Source organism: Cnephaeus nilssonii, assembly GCF_951640355.1.
Source record: "Cnephaeus nilssonii genome assembly, chromosome: 9".
Lineage (NCBI taxonomy): Eukaryota > Metazoa > Chordata > Mammalia > Chiroptera > Vespertilionidae > Cnephaeus > Cnephaeus nilssonii.
In genome coordinates this window covers 82,162,383-82,176,558 of record NC_137080.1, presented here as the reverse complement: position 1 = coordinate 82,176,558, position 14,176 = coordinate 82,162,383, and the positions used below count along the sequence as shown (strand labels likewise).

Here is a 14,176-nt window from a genome sequence, read left to right as displayed (position 1 = left end):
TTTAGTTTCCAAACAAGCAAATAATTATAGAACAAGAGAAAACATTGCTGAGCTGATGCCCATCTCTAATACTTGGACCAATGCTGGACCAAAGAAAAAGGAATGGATATTCACAGTGTTACAAAACATCAGAGTAAAATGACCAACCAGGAAATAGCAACAATGAATTTTATGACAAATAATATGTTTAGTATGAATCTGCCAGTAATTGATTTTTTTTGGGGGGGGGGGGGGGCGGGGGGAAATAAAATGAAAACCCAAGTCCTTTGGAAAGAAATAGGACAATGAATGCCCAGATACATCCTGCTGGTAGGAATGCAGTCTCTCCAAAATTCAAAACACAAAGGTGGTCCCATTTAATTTTCAACAGTTTTCAATTTCTTCTTGCTCTCCAGCAAACTAAATTTAAGTACATTTCCACATTATTGGGGAATGATCCGAAACTTCATTCAGTTTGAATGACAAGTATTCTGTGACACGGGGTAAAAAGTTGTCTTTTGCAACCAAGTTATAAGACATACTTGTCAAGAAAGTGCATTTCACATAAAAGTACCCATCAGGACTGAAACTTAAAGTGCAACATATAAGGTACTTTAAATAGTGCAAAGTTGCTAAATATATACATTATATGTGCCAAGTCCAAATAAAGCAGGATCTTCTCTCTGCCTACGCCAGACAGGACAATGGAAACATACTTCCACATCTGGAATCCTTTGCAGGTATGTGTATTTTGGTCCGTGTGTGTGTGTGTGTGAGAAAGACTGTGCCTGAATATGTATGTAACTGATTTCGGGCCTGTGCAAATGTCTCAAGGTGGTTTCCTAGAATTTGAAACCTTTAAACACTGACATAATTGCTCAATTTCCACTTCTAAGTAGCATCAGGCTTGTAATAATGGTTGAGCTATTTCAGCCTGCATATCTGGTAAGGCAGGTATTTGACTGCGAATTAAATGTTTAAAGAAAGTTATAAAAAAAACAATAACTATAACGCTACCGAGAGAGACCCCTATGAAATAAGCGTTTGACTCTTGCTCGTGTTCTCCTGGCTTGCCACTACCATGGTGGGGTGGAGGGCTCTGTGTGTGAGTCATTGTCCTCGGAGCTGTTGAACTGAGCAGATCCTGGACGCGCCTGAGTGACCCGTTGTGTGGCATGGCGGGGATACTGAGGAGGTGGCAGAGCAGTGGGTACAGATCTGTGGAGTTCATAGCTTCTTTTGTGAAATTCTTTCTGAAGGCAGGACCGTGGGCTAAAAATATTGGATGCATTTCTGCTAGCGCATTGTCATAACCGTGGTTGCCTACTGTAAAGATAAAATGCATGAAAATGTTAGCCAACCAGCAGGCATTCAAATGGAAATAATTGTTGTACTGTCAAAGTCTGAACAAGTAAATGCAAACTCTATCCAATTTGACTTTTAAAATAGTCTTTTACAAACAATTTTTGCTGCTGTCCACATCACAATTCACTTTGGGAAATGAAAAGGCAGCTTTCTCAGGCCAGTACGACCTTGAGCAACAGAGGATGACCTTGAGCAGCAGAGGATGAAGGGTAAAGAGCAAAACTGAGCCAAGTCAAGAGAAAGTGAAACTGATTTTTATTTATTTTTTGGTGGCAGGTAAACTACTTGTTAGGTACCTACTATGTTGTAATGATTATTGTAAAGGTAAAAGATAAAGGTGCTCTTAGACATGAAGACAATAAATTCACAGTTACTAACAAAACAAGAAAAGCAAGAGATAGAGAAAAAGACACCCCAAAAATCAAACCTCTAGTTACACTTCCAATCCACTATGGAAAAACTAGTCAGGACTTGAGGGTAAAATTTTGACTTTCGAGGTTCAGATCAGGATCTAACTTAGTAGTACTGTGTGCCTAAGTATGGATACAAGTAAAGAAAAACTTGAGTCTTCAGACTTACCAAGTGATACAAAACTCAATGATGAAAACTCCTGCATATCCCAGAAAGAAACTTACTACAGACTGATTCATTTGCCTGTCGCCATAACCATTATTGCTTGTCTCATTTTCAGTTCTTATAAGTGTATTTCTAATAGCATATGATCTCACTCATCTAGGGGAAATAATGAACAACATAGACAGATGAACAAGAACAGACCCAGAAACAAGGAGGCATGGATCAGACTGTCGGGCCTCAGAGGGAGGGTGGTGGTAAAGGGGAGAGATCAACCAAAGGACTTGTGTGCAAGCATATGAGCCTAACCAGCGGTTAATGATAACAGGGGGGGGGGGGGGGGGCATCTGTGGGGAGGGGTGTGGGATGGGAATGAGGGGATGAGGACAAATATGTGATGCCTTAATCAATAAAGAAATTTAAAAAAATAAAAAAATAAAAATAAATAAATATAGTCCCAAAACAAATAAAAAAGAAAAGAAAAAGAAAACTCCTGCATAATAAAAGCTGCACTTTATTTATAATTTATTTTATTTTTGTGAATGGCATTGCAATTTTTTATTTTATTGTGCAATTATAGTTTGCATTCAACACCTTTTTTTGTATCAGTTTCAGGTGTGCAGCATAGTGGCTAGACTTTCATTTAGGTTATAAAGTGTTCCCTCCAATAATTCCAGTGCCCACCTGGAACCATAGATAGTTATTACAATATTGTTGAGTATATTCCCTACAATAAAAGCTGCATTTTATTAATCCTCACCTGAGGATATTTTTCCCATTGATTTTTTTTTTTTTTTTTTTGAGAGTGGAAGGGAGGGAGAAGGAAGAGAGAGAGAGAAATATCAATGTGAGAGAGACACATCAATTGGTTGCCTCCCATATGTGTCCCAGCTGGGACTGGGGATTGAACCTGCAACCCAGGTACATGCCCTTGATTAGGAACAGAACCCATGATCCTTTGGTGCGTGGGTTGACGCTCTAATTACTGAGCCACACCAGCCAGGGCTAAAATCTGCATTTAAAGGCACTTGTGCTTATTAGCATGGTATCAGGGTGCAAAGGAGAAGGAGCTACTGTTGATAAGATGGCAACCTAAGAAAACCGACCGGCTTTATTTTAAAGGTGGTGAGGACAATGACTAGCAAATCAATCTCTAGTACCTATATTGCTATCAGGAAATATGCAAACAGGAACATAACATTTTAAAAAACAATCTTAAATCAATTTTTCTGAAAGTCACAAACTGATTGATCCTTAGTCATCTCCTTAGAGCAATTCCAAATCTACCAAAAGAAGTCTTTCTAAATGCCATGGTTCTTTTGTGTTCACTCAAGTAAAAATAATGCTGGCTTTATGTAATCATCTGTAATCACTTGACAGGGTAAACTATGCTATTCTACTGAATTGATAACATCAACATTGGGAAGTATGCCATTATAGAATTTGTAATTGATCGGATGATTGTTCTGTTCATTTCTGTAAGAAGTTGGGATCTAGACTCTCAGTCATAAAGACAAAGGTAATTTTTCTCATATCCCACTTATTAGAAAATTGGATTTGAAATGAAATCATTATGACTTACAAAATCTTTCCCATGAATAGGGACTTTGTTCTGTAGTGGAAGCCCTACCATAAATGCTTGGTCCAGTAGGTAATATTTAATAATGGATGCCTAAGGGCAGTGCTTCTCCAGCTTCAATGTAAACTGAGACTCCCAGGGGGGAGTGTAAAAACACAGATTGCTGGGCTATGCCCTTACAGTTTCTAATAAAGTAGGTCTGGGTTGCGTTCAAGAATTTGCATTTCTAACAAATTTGCAGGTAATTTGGATGCTGCTGTTCCAGGGAATGCACTTTGAGAACCTCTGCTTTTGAACATAAGGGCTTAATCTCTTGTGGAACTCCGACTGAGAAGAACTGTAGTGGTCAATATTTAATTATTTTGTGAATAAATGGACACAATTTAATATAAATAGGAACATTATTAAGGTTTCCTGTCAAAAATAGGTGTGACCAATCTATTGTGTAATTGTAGTTCACCAAACCAAATTTCCAGAGGGTCCCTTAAATTCATGCTAACTGCAAAGTTTTGAGTGACCCTTCTAACATAAGCGCTAACTGCACACTACAGACTATCTGAACATATAAAGGCCAAATAAATTATTTCTAAAGGCCTTCTTAAAATGGTCCCTCTCATATCATTAAATATTGGTTTACAGATCATTATCTGTATGTAAAACCAGTTTTAAGAACCAGGAACCATGTATATGTAAAGATTACAGAATGGCATAGAATCTGTTGGAGTTTTGAATTTTTTAGAATTCACTATGAATTATGTATACAAGTGCCATTGACAGGCAACTGCTTTTCTTTTCATCAATAAAGATGACAGGAACCTAGTTCTACCTAAAGGGCCATTTTTGTACATCTGTTATATATATCAAGGACCAATAACCCAAACAGCATTTCTAGATAGTTTGACACAATGTGGATCCTTCAACATTCAAGTAACGGAGTAGAAACAAATCCCAGTGAACTGACAACTGATCAGGAGTGCGTGTTAATATAGAGATCCACCAGGAAGCCCATGCCAGGTAGTCCAACAGAGGGGGTTTAATATGGGGACTAGTGCCCTGGATGGTTTGGCTCAGTGGATAGAAAGTTGGCCTGCGGACTGAAGGGTCCCGGGTTCAATTCCGGCCAAGGGCACATGCCTGAGTTTCGGTCTCAATCCCCAGTGGGGGACGTGCTGGAGGCAGCCGATCAATCATTCTCATCATTGATGTTTCTCTCTCTCTCCCTCTCCCTTCCTCTCTGAAATCAATAAAGAAATATATTTAAAAAAAAAATATGGGGACTAGTTATGAAAGTGTTGAACACATCAAACATGAGATGGTGAGGTTATCCAGTGTTAGACAGTGGAAACTCCTACAGGGCCCAGGGCTGGAGGGACAGAGGAAGAGGTGGTTGGTTTTACCAGAGCCCAAAAGCCAGGGCTACTTAGTCAGAGCTGAGGTCATAGAGATAGTTGGGAGCTGGGATCACCGAGGAAATGAACCCATTGTTAGAGACACAGCCTGAGGCAGAGAGTAGGGAACAAATACCCTGGCTTCCAAACTCCTGTCAGGGTGTTCTATTGGTCAAACCTCACCAGAAACCAGTTCGCAAAGGAACTGGGGAATTTAGTCTTTAGGGGTCAGTGACTGGTGATACAAAACAGAGACGGAAAAGAGCAGGGAGCTTGAGAGCAAATTGCAAATGACAGACACAACGGAGATGAGTAAAATTCTGCGGATGGCTTTTCCATTTGGCTAGCTTGTTAAACAATATAAGAGAAAATTACACATTAAGGATGGCAGAAAGTGCCTTATTTTGCATGTTTGAATTTTAAATGGAACTTCCATTATATTCTGAATTTATACAGAGGCAATAGCTCCAAAATTATATCATGAGGTATTAGGAAAACACATCTTGATATATTATTTTACATGACACATTAACTTCTTTTTAGAAATGTTTCCAAGGTATAAAGCAAAGTTGACCTACATTTGGTAGAACCAGAAAGAAGGGAAGAAAATACTAGAAAACTGATAACTGCAAATAAAAAATAGAGTTTAAATTCTAATGAAATCAGGCCTTGGCCCGGTAGCTCAGATGGTTAGAGCATAACCCCAATATGCCAAGGGTGCAAGTACAATCCCCGGTTAGGACACATACAAGAATCAACCCATGAGTGCTTGCTTCGGCAGCACATATACTAAAATTGAAACGATACAGAGAAGATTAGCATGGCCCCTGCGCAAGGATGACATGCAAATTCGTGAAGCGTTCCATATTTTTCTGTAATGTCAGTGCTGACATGTACACATAAGGAACTGTTGGACATTGAAATTGGGTCTCAAAAGAACTGTTGGCCCAGAAAGAAACCCACTACAGACTGATTCATTTGCCTTTCAGCATAACCATTATTGCTTGTCTCATTTTCGGTTCTTATAAGTGTATTTCTAATAGCACATGATCTCACTCATCTAGGGGAAATAATGAACAACATAGACTGATGAACAAGAACAGACCCAGAAACAAGGAGGCATGGATCAGACTGTCGGGCCTCAGAGGGAGGGTAGGGGAGGGTGGGGGTAAAGGGGAGAGATCAACCAAAGGACTTGTGTGCAGGCATTTGAGCCTAACCAGCGGTTAAGGACAACAGGGGTGTGGGGGCATGCGTGGGGAGGGGTGTGGGATGGGAATGGGGGGATGAGGACAAATATGTGATGCCTTAATCAATAAAGAAATTTATAAAAAAAAAAGAATCAACCCACAAATGCATAAATAAGTGGAACAACAAATTTCTCTCTCTTTCTTCCCCTTCCTTTCTCTAAAATCAATTAAAAAATTCTAATCAAACCAGTATATAAAACAGAGAAAATAATTCAATTACATTTCAGTTATGTTTTTCTCAGGAACATCATGTTTATAATTAGCAGTATAGGTCACTGTGCATATTTTTGGTCTGGCTTCAAGGGAAGTAAATGTTTCATTTTTAGGAGGTTACCTCTTTTTAAAGCCCCAAGAGTTGGTCTGAGTCTTTACTTTGCTATTAATATATAACACCAGCTAGTTATTCAACCAGCAAATAAAGTGCTGTATTATCCATCGCGTCCACTTTAGCACACAGCGATGCAGAATAGGGAGAAATAACTGTAACATACTCACACATAAGGCTGTCCGACTTATTCTGTAAAATGTACCACCCTTCGTCAGCCACTGCTATAATTGGTTGAACCCGGTTGTTGTATTTGTAATGCCATCTTTCTGGAATCTCTTCTTTTTTGTAAACAGTCATATTAGGATGCGCATGAGCTAGTGCCTCATAGACTTCATCAAATTTACCTTTAAGAGAAGGGAGAAGGAGAGACACTCAGAACAAAACACTCACTGCTACAATCAAAGAAACTATCATGGCAATAGAGGTCATTCAATGCACACACCCTACTGAGGTCACAAGCTAGCTAGACACTTTAGAATTCTCATCCCTTTTGAGGAATCGTGAGTAGGAAAAGGGGGAGGGGAGAAGGGACTAATAAATAATCTTCTGTTCTAAGTAAATTATCCTTATACAATTAAGAGATTCTGTAGAACCTGAAATCTCTAATTTGAGATTTCTTAATAACTTAAACATACATACAATGCATGTAATACTGCAACACCCAAACTAAAACAAAGAGTTGCATTCTGCTAGTTATGAGTGCAGAGGTAGAGATTCTCTAGATAAGAAAATATGGGGAATGGAGGGTGAGGACTGGGACAGGACAAGGTGAAGGTGGGAAGCAGACTGCAAAGTAGAAAAGTTCTTCAAAACCCTGGAGGTCTTGCAAAAGTACTTCACCTGCAGTAAACTTGGGCACTGTCTGCACTCCTTTGTTATTCAAATCCATTTGGTAGGGGTTCCTCTCTGCCTTCCACACACCAATTTTATAAGGAAAACTGAGGAATTGATGTGATTTTCTGAAACAACAACAAACTTGCTATTCCATATTGAATTTGTTGAAAAGTTTGTGTGCAGGCACGTATGCCTATTTTAACATTCACCATTTCCTATGATCCTCTGAGATCTGTGAGGGATAGAACTCTCATTCGGGAGGTATACAGCTTTTCCAAATCTGTTCTCTCATTTGAGACCTAGACTAACCCTAGGAGCTGATAAAGAAGTCAGACGAGTTGGTCCGAGTCTTGCTCAGTCTTACATTGTGATCTGGGGACGTAATATTTGGTGACAGGGCTGATAGGAGGCTTGGAGGAGAGATTTCTAAAAATTCAAGGTCTTGTTATTGCTTCCCTTACTTATAGTTAAGAAAATGAAATCTCAGGTTGACCAAAGCTTTCTCCTTCCTACATTCCACTGCTTCCCTATTAAGCGGGTCCTAAGGAGATAGATAGATATATATGGAGAGAGAGAGAGAGAGAGAGGGGGGGGGGGAAGGCTTTTAGGGCTTCTATGAAATCAGTCCTTTTCTATCTTCCCATTGCAACTTCTCTGAGAAGGGGGCTGAAACTTTCATCATATTAAAAAGATTTTGTTAGCATATTTTCCAGGAAGTAGCTAGGCCTCCAGGTAAGCACCTGCAGACACCGCTGAAGGACATGAGGAAAGAACCAGCTCAAACAGGTTAAGGCATCTATTATGAACTTAAGGCAACCAAGAGCTCATTATAACCGTGAAATTCCCACTTCTGAGAGGGCCCTGGATACCATTTTCTGAACATGGGGTGCATGAAGAGGCATGACCTACTACTGCGCCCACACCTACCCTACACCAACCCTTACAGACTATGACAAAAATTTCCATCATGAATATGCACTGAAGTGACTGGATAACAGCAGAGGCTCCCCAGTTTGGGGAGCCATGGCTTTGGAAATTATTTCCCGGGGGCTCCTTATTTGGGGGCAAATAAATTGTGCTTTGTGTGGCAAGTTTGGTTCAGTAACAACAACAACAAAAAAGGGGATTTTTTTTTTTTTTTTTTCAGAATCTAAGGAGTGAATTCCAGAATATTACCATGACACAGGCAAGAATACTTTAAAGGCACAGAAGCAAAAATTCCCCACTCAATGGCCCTGGGTTTATGCAGACTGGGTCTCAGACCAAAAATCAGACTCACCTTCTTTGGGCAGGATGGCTGCTACTGGAGACTGGTCAATCAGCAGGTAGAGGTCTTTATCCAGATACTGGTCGAGTTCTATCACCCTCTCCTCAGAACACTGGGTCATTCCGTGATCACTTGTGATAATTAGGTTCAGAGTGTTCCACAAGTTTGCCTTTTTCAGCATTTGTATAAGGTATCCTAACTTGTTGTCAATATCTGAGATGACAGGCCCCATGAGTGGACTGTCAGGTCCCAAATGGTGGCCCATGTCGTCGGGGTCTTCCCAATAGAGAAGACCAAGATTGATGGGCTCTTTTGATGTAAACCATTCGATAATTTGGGCAACTCTTTCTTCAAATGAAACGGACTCATTGTAAAGCATGTAGTGAGTAGGAAAGCTCTCATGGATTTTCACATCCGTGCCGGGCCACATGGCTGCACCACTGGTATGTCCAGCCCTCTGATTTGTGATCCATATTGGTGTTGCTTCTTCCCAAAACTCAGAATCATAAATATTCATGTTATCCAAGGAGAAAGATTTGTTCAGAATAGGATCAAACATGTCATTGGCAACAATCCCATGATTCTCTGCAAAGAGGCCAGTTACCAAGGTATAATGGTTAGGGTAGGTCTTTGTAATAAAAATATTAGTAACTTGCTTCACATGAACACCGTATTTCATAACATAATGAAAATGAGGCGTTGGAACTCTATATAAGTAATCCCAACGGAATCCATCAAATGAAACTAGTAGGACCTTTTGCTGATCTGGCTGGAGAGAAAATGTAATTGAAAGCGTTAATGCAGCAAGTATGAAGGCTGCGCAGAGGAGTTTTGAAGTCATTTTCAAAGTACTTGATCAGTTCAGCATAAGATAATCTGTACAAGAAAAAAACATATAGAAGCTAATTTAGTTTTATATTCTTTACTCAAAACGGAGAGTGATGGTGCTGAGTAATCCCAGTTATAAATCGCAGCCTGCAAGGATTACGTTACAGAACTCCATCTTAAACAAGAGACCTGAGTAATAAAGTTAAGAAGTTTAGCTGCATTAGAAACTGTTTTACTTTCCAAGAATTTATCAAGAATCAAAATATTCCTCAAAGGAATTATTTAAATAGGTTCCCAAACATCACTTAAATATATGATATACTTTACATACAACTTTTCAGAAACATTTTTAGGTTGACTCAAACTTCTCACAGTCAAATACCTATGAACATATTTATCATTATTAGACCTACTATAGGAACCTAGAAACAAGAAAGTACTGTTGGCAAACCCAATAATAATGCTTTAGAATATACACTGAGTGGCCAGATTATTATGATCTCTGAATGCATAATAATCTGGCCACTCAGTGTGTGTGTGTGTGTATATGTACATATATATATTAGAGGCCCACTGCATGAATGTGTGCATGGGTGGGGTCCGGCCAGCCTGGCCAGGGGGAGGGGACATGGGTGGTTGGCCAGACTGCCTGCTGGTGGAACTCCTGGTCAAGGGGACAATTTGCATATTAGCCTTTTATTATATAGGATAGACATTGAGTGGCCAGATTATTATGCGTTCAGAGATCATAATGATCTGGCCACTCCACTCAGTGTGTGTGTGTGTGTGTGTGTGTGTGTGTGTGTGTGTGTGTGTATTTGTTTTTTCCAAAGCCAAAGCCTGCCCTGGCAGGGTAGTTCAGTTGGTTAGCATGTCATCTCAATATGCCAAGGTTGCAAGTTTGATCCCTGGTCAGGGTACAGACAAGAATCAACCAATGAATGCATAAATAAGTAGACCAATAAATCAATGTTTCTTTCTTTCTCTCATCCCCCCTAAAATCAGTAAGTATATAAAAATTTTTACAAAGCCAAAGCCTTATGTTTGGTTCATCATGGTTAGAGATGTTACTAGAGAGAGAAGAAAATACATTAACTTGGTTTCTTGAAGAGAGACATAAAATTTGTGATATTCAAATATATTTGTGAAATGTAATCCGTCTTCATTTATTAATAATCAAATCATAGCCTTGTTTAAACAATTAGATTCTAAACTAAATATAAACAGAAACATATTTTTAGTAGGTATTTCCATATTTATTTTATTTTTTCCCCAATCACCTTTTATCCCTATACCCTCTTCCACCTTCACCTGCCCCTTTCCTCCCCACAATCACATTGTGCATGAGTTCTTTTTTTTCTCAATCCCTCCACTACCACCCCAAATCCCTCCCCACTTACACCCCCAGCCCCTCACACACACATACCAGAGCTATCTGCATGCTCTTTATCTATGACCTGTCTTTATTTTGCTTGTTAGTCCAGTTTGTTCATTAAATTCCACATATGAGTGAAATTATATGGTATTTGTCTTTCTCTGATTGGCTTATTTCACTTAGCATAATGTTCTCCAGGTCTATCCATGCTATCACAAAGGGTAAATTTTTTTTCCTTTTTACTGCACAATAGCATTCAATTGCCTAAGTGTACTACAGCTATTTTATCCACTCATCTACTGATGGAAACTTGGGCTGCTTCAAAATCTTGGTTATCGTATATAACACTGCAATGAACATAGGAGTGCATATATTCTTTCATATTAGTGTTTCAGCTTTCTTCGGATAAATTCCCAAAAGGGGAATTGCTGGGTCATAAGGCAGTTCTATTTTTTCATTTTTTAAACAATATATTTTTATTGATTTAAGAGAGAAAGGGAGAGGGACAGAGATAGATAGAAACATCAGTGATGAGAGAGAATCATTGATTAGCTGCCTCCTGCACGCCCTCCTCCCCGCCCCCTCTACCCCCCAACCCCCAACCAGGAATCTCAAAACCCAGGCTTATGCCCTGACCTGGACTCACACAGTGACTTCCTGGTTCATAGGCAGACACTCAACCCCTGAGCCACACCTGTGGGGCCATTTTTCATTTTTTGAGGTAACTCCATGCTGCTTTCTTCTGTGGATGCACCAATCTGCATTCCCACCAACAGTGCACAAGGGTTCCCTTTTCTCCACATACTTGCCAACACTTGTTTGATTTATTGATGAAGCCATACTGACAGGTGTGACATGATATCTCATTGTGGTTTTAATTTGCATTTCTCTGATGATTAGTGATGTTGAGCATCTATTCTTATGTCTATTGGAGAAGTGTCTATTCAGATGCTTACCTTCCTAATGTCAAAATTTGTTAACATTTAATCTTATAACTGATAAGATTAAATAATCTCTTTGGACCAAGGTTGTTGGTCTGTTGTTTTTTTAAACTGCATATTATTTCTAAAAGCTTCCTTTTCCCCCTTCCAGCCCGCCCCGCCCCCACCCCAGACCCTCACCACCCCATTTTCTGTGTCCAAGAGCCATACATATATGCATACACGTTCTTGATTGATTACTTCCCACCCACCGGCCCTCCCCCATTCCCTCCAAGATTCCGCACTCTTTTCCATGCTTCCATGTCTCTGGATCCACTCTGTTCATCAGTTTGTTGCTTAGATTCCACATATGAGTGAGATCATGTGATACTTGTCTTTCTCTGACTCACTTATTTCACTTAGCATGATACTCTCCAGGTCCCTCCATGATGACTCAAAGGGTAAGAGATTCTTCTTTTTTTACTGCTGCATAGTATTCCATGTACCACAGCTTTTTTTTTATCCACTCATCTACTGATGGGCATTAGGGCTGTTTGCAGATCTTAGCGATTGTAAATTGTGCTGCTATGAACATAGGGGTGCATACAATTCTTTCTGATTGGTGTTTCGGGTTTCTTAGGACCTATTCCTAGAAGTGGGATCACTGGGTCAAATGGCAGTTCCGTATTTAATTTTCTGAGGAAACTCCATACTGTTTTCCATAATGGCCGCACCAATCTGCATTCCCACCAGCAGTGTACTAGGGTTCCCTTTTCTCCACATCATCGCCAGCCAAAAAGCTTTTATTCAAGAAAGCTAATAAGAGGCAATGTAGATAAATAATACATATGTAAATTTTGTTGGTTCTCATTGGGCTTGCAAAATCAAGCAAGGATTTTTTGTTCTCCCCCTTTCCAGTCCATTCTTGCATGAAGGTTTTGTAAGCCCACCAAAAATTGGATCTAACCATACTTTGTGCCAAGAAATCTCTTGAATTCAGCTTTGACATCTTCCTAATTTGAATTATTGAAGACATGTTTAAACCTCAAAAAACGAACCTGTCTTGCCTTGCTATATTAGAGCTATAGGTACATAAAAACTTCTTGGCATACTTGCTTTCTTTGTAGATGCAGTAATTCTATTTTGTTTGCTTTTTAAACATGATTTTACCATACAGAGAACTAAATTAGTTAAACTGAAATTGTCTGAGGCATAGGGCTCCAGACAATGATTCAAAATTAAATTTTAAAACTATTTTTCAAATGGCAATAGTGTTTCCTCTTCTGGAAGGGACATTAAACATCAGTTCCAATAAGAAACTGCAAATATATTTACTAACATATGTAGATGAGGATGGTGGTTCCTTCCTCTTTCTCCCTTTTCCAACACCGTCCTAACACAAGGAAGGCTAATATAAACAAACATAATTTAAACCTAAAAAAAAAAAATCAACTACGCGAAACACCTGATTTTCCTCTAAGTAAATTCATTCAGTAACCGTGGCAAGCAGGAAAGAACTGCTTTCTCGGGACAAAGGAAAACAAACAAAGGCTAAGTGTTGCCTAAAGCACAGGAATGTTTGAAAAGCAGAACCGACATTCTCACCTCCATGACACAGAGCAAACAGAGAGACGGGGGTGGGATGAGCGACATCTCAGATTTTTCTTTTTTCATGCATGAAATGCTGCACAGGGCGGCGGAATCCCTACCTCTGGGTCCAAATTTCACTGGGCCGCTTTCCGATTCCTCTCCCCTCCAACCCTGCCCCCACAGACAGCCTTGGAAACCTGGAGGGTAGGGGCGCCAAGAAACGCGAAGAAGAGGGACAGTGGAGGAGGAGCAGGTGAATCGACATCAAGAAGAGGGTGAGGCGTCGCCCCATGGCCTCCACTGGCGTTCCACCCTCGTCCAGGGGAAGGGTCGCGGCGTAGGGCACGCCCCCCGAGGCCTGCGGATGCCCCGACGTGGGCTGTGTGCGCGCATTGGGGGCTCTTTTGGGGATCCACCGAGAGCTCACAGGGTCACCAGAAGGCAAGCCGCCCACTTCCCTGGACTCGTACCTTCCGCAACGACCCGGTCCGTCCGCATCGGTTTGGGGAAACGGGAGGCAGGATCTGGACGGGGCTCCCTTCCTCACACCGGGGGCAACAGCGGGGAGGGTGGCGGGAGCCTGGGGGACCCCTTGAACCCGCAGCCGCTCACCTGCACGCAACCTCAGCGCGGAGCACCTGACCAGCACCGCGTCCAGGCCGCCGGCTCCGCCCCTTGGCTTTCATTGGCTCCGGTAGAGATACCCTGTTGACGGGTTCCTGGGAGTCGCTGCAGCCCCTGTCAATCAGCGGGAGTGGGCGGTGCTGCCTGGGTTTGGAGGGCGGAGGGGGCAGGAGCCGACTGGAGCTGAAAGCCGGAGCGGGCCCAGCTGGGAGGCCGGAGGGGCGGGGAAGAGGACCCCTGCTTTGCTTAGCGTGCCTTTTCTGTAGTCAGGGATGC

General features: G+C 41.0%; 1 protein-coding gene across 2 annotated transcripts; it reads right to left on the bottom strand.

Moving 5' to 3' along the window:
• On the bottom strand, positions 1-13,945 carry ENPP5 (ectonucleotide pyrophosphatase/phosphodiesterase family member 5). Of its 2 annotated transcripts, none has more exons than XM_079780076.1 (4): positions 13,889-13,945; positions 8,576-9,439; positions 6,630-6,806; positions 1-1,305 (listed from the first exon to the last, which is right to left on the bottom strand). In XM_079780076.1, the coding sequence occupies exons 2-4, from the start codon at positions 9,402-9,404 to the stop codon at positions 881-883; spliced, it is 1,431 nt and encodes a 476-aa protein (XP_079636202.1). In that variant the 5' UTR covers positions 9,405-9,439; positions 13,889-13,945; the 3' UTR covers positions 1-880. The 2 variants fall into 2 exon arrangements, with proteins under 2 accessions (XP_079636202.1, XP_079636201.1); XM_079780075.1 differs by having other exon boundaries at positions 13,747-13,935.
• Positions 13,946-14,176: the final 231 nt, after the last annotated feature.

Bases quoted from the DNA above. Each gene is read 5' to 3' on its own strand.
- ENPP5 (XM_079780076.1), bottom strand. From the start codon at position 9,404: ATGACTTCAAAACTCCTCTGCGCAGCCTTCATACTTGCTGCATTAACG. The intron at 6,807-8,575 runs GTGAGTCTGATT...CTTCTCTTAAAG, and splicing joins AGCCATCCTGCCCAAAGAAG to GTAAATTTGATGAAGTCTAT. The intron at 1,306-6,629 runs GTGAGTATGTTA...TTATCTTTACAG, and splicing joins TAAGTCGGACAGCCTTATGT to TAGGCAACCACGGTTATGAC.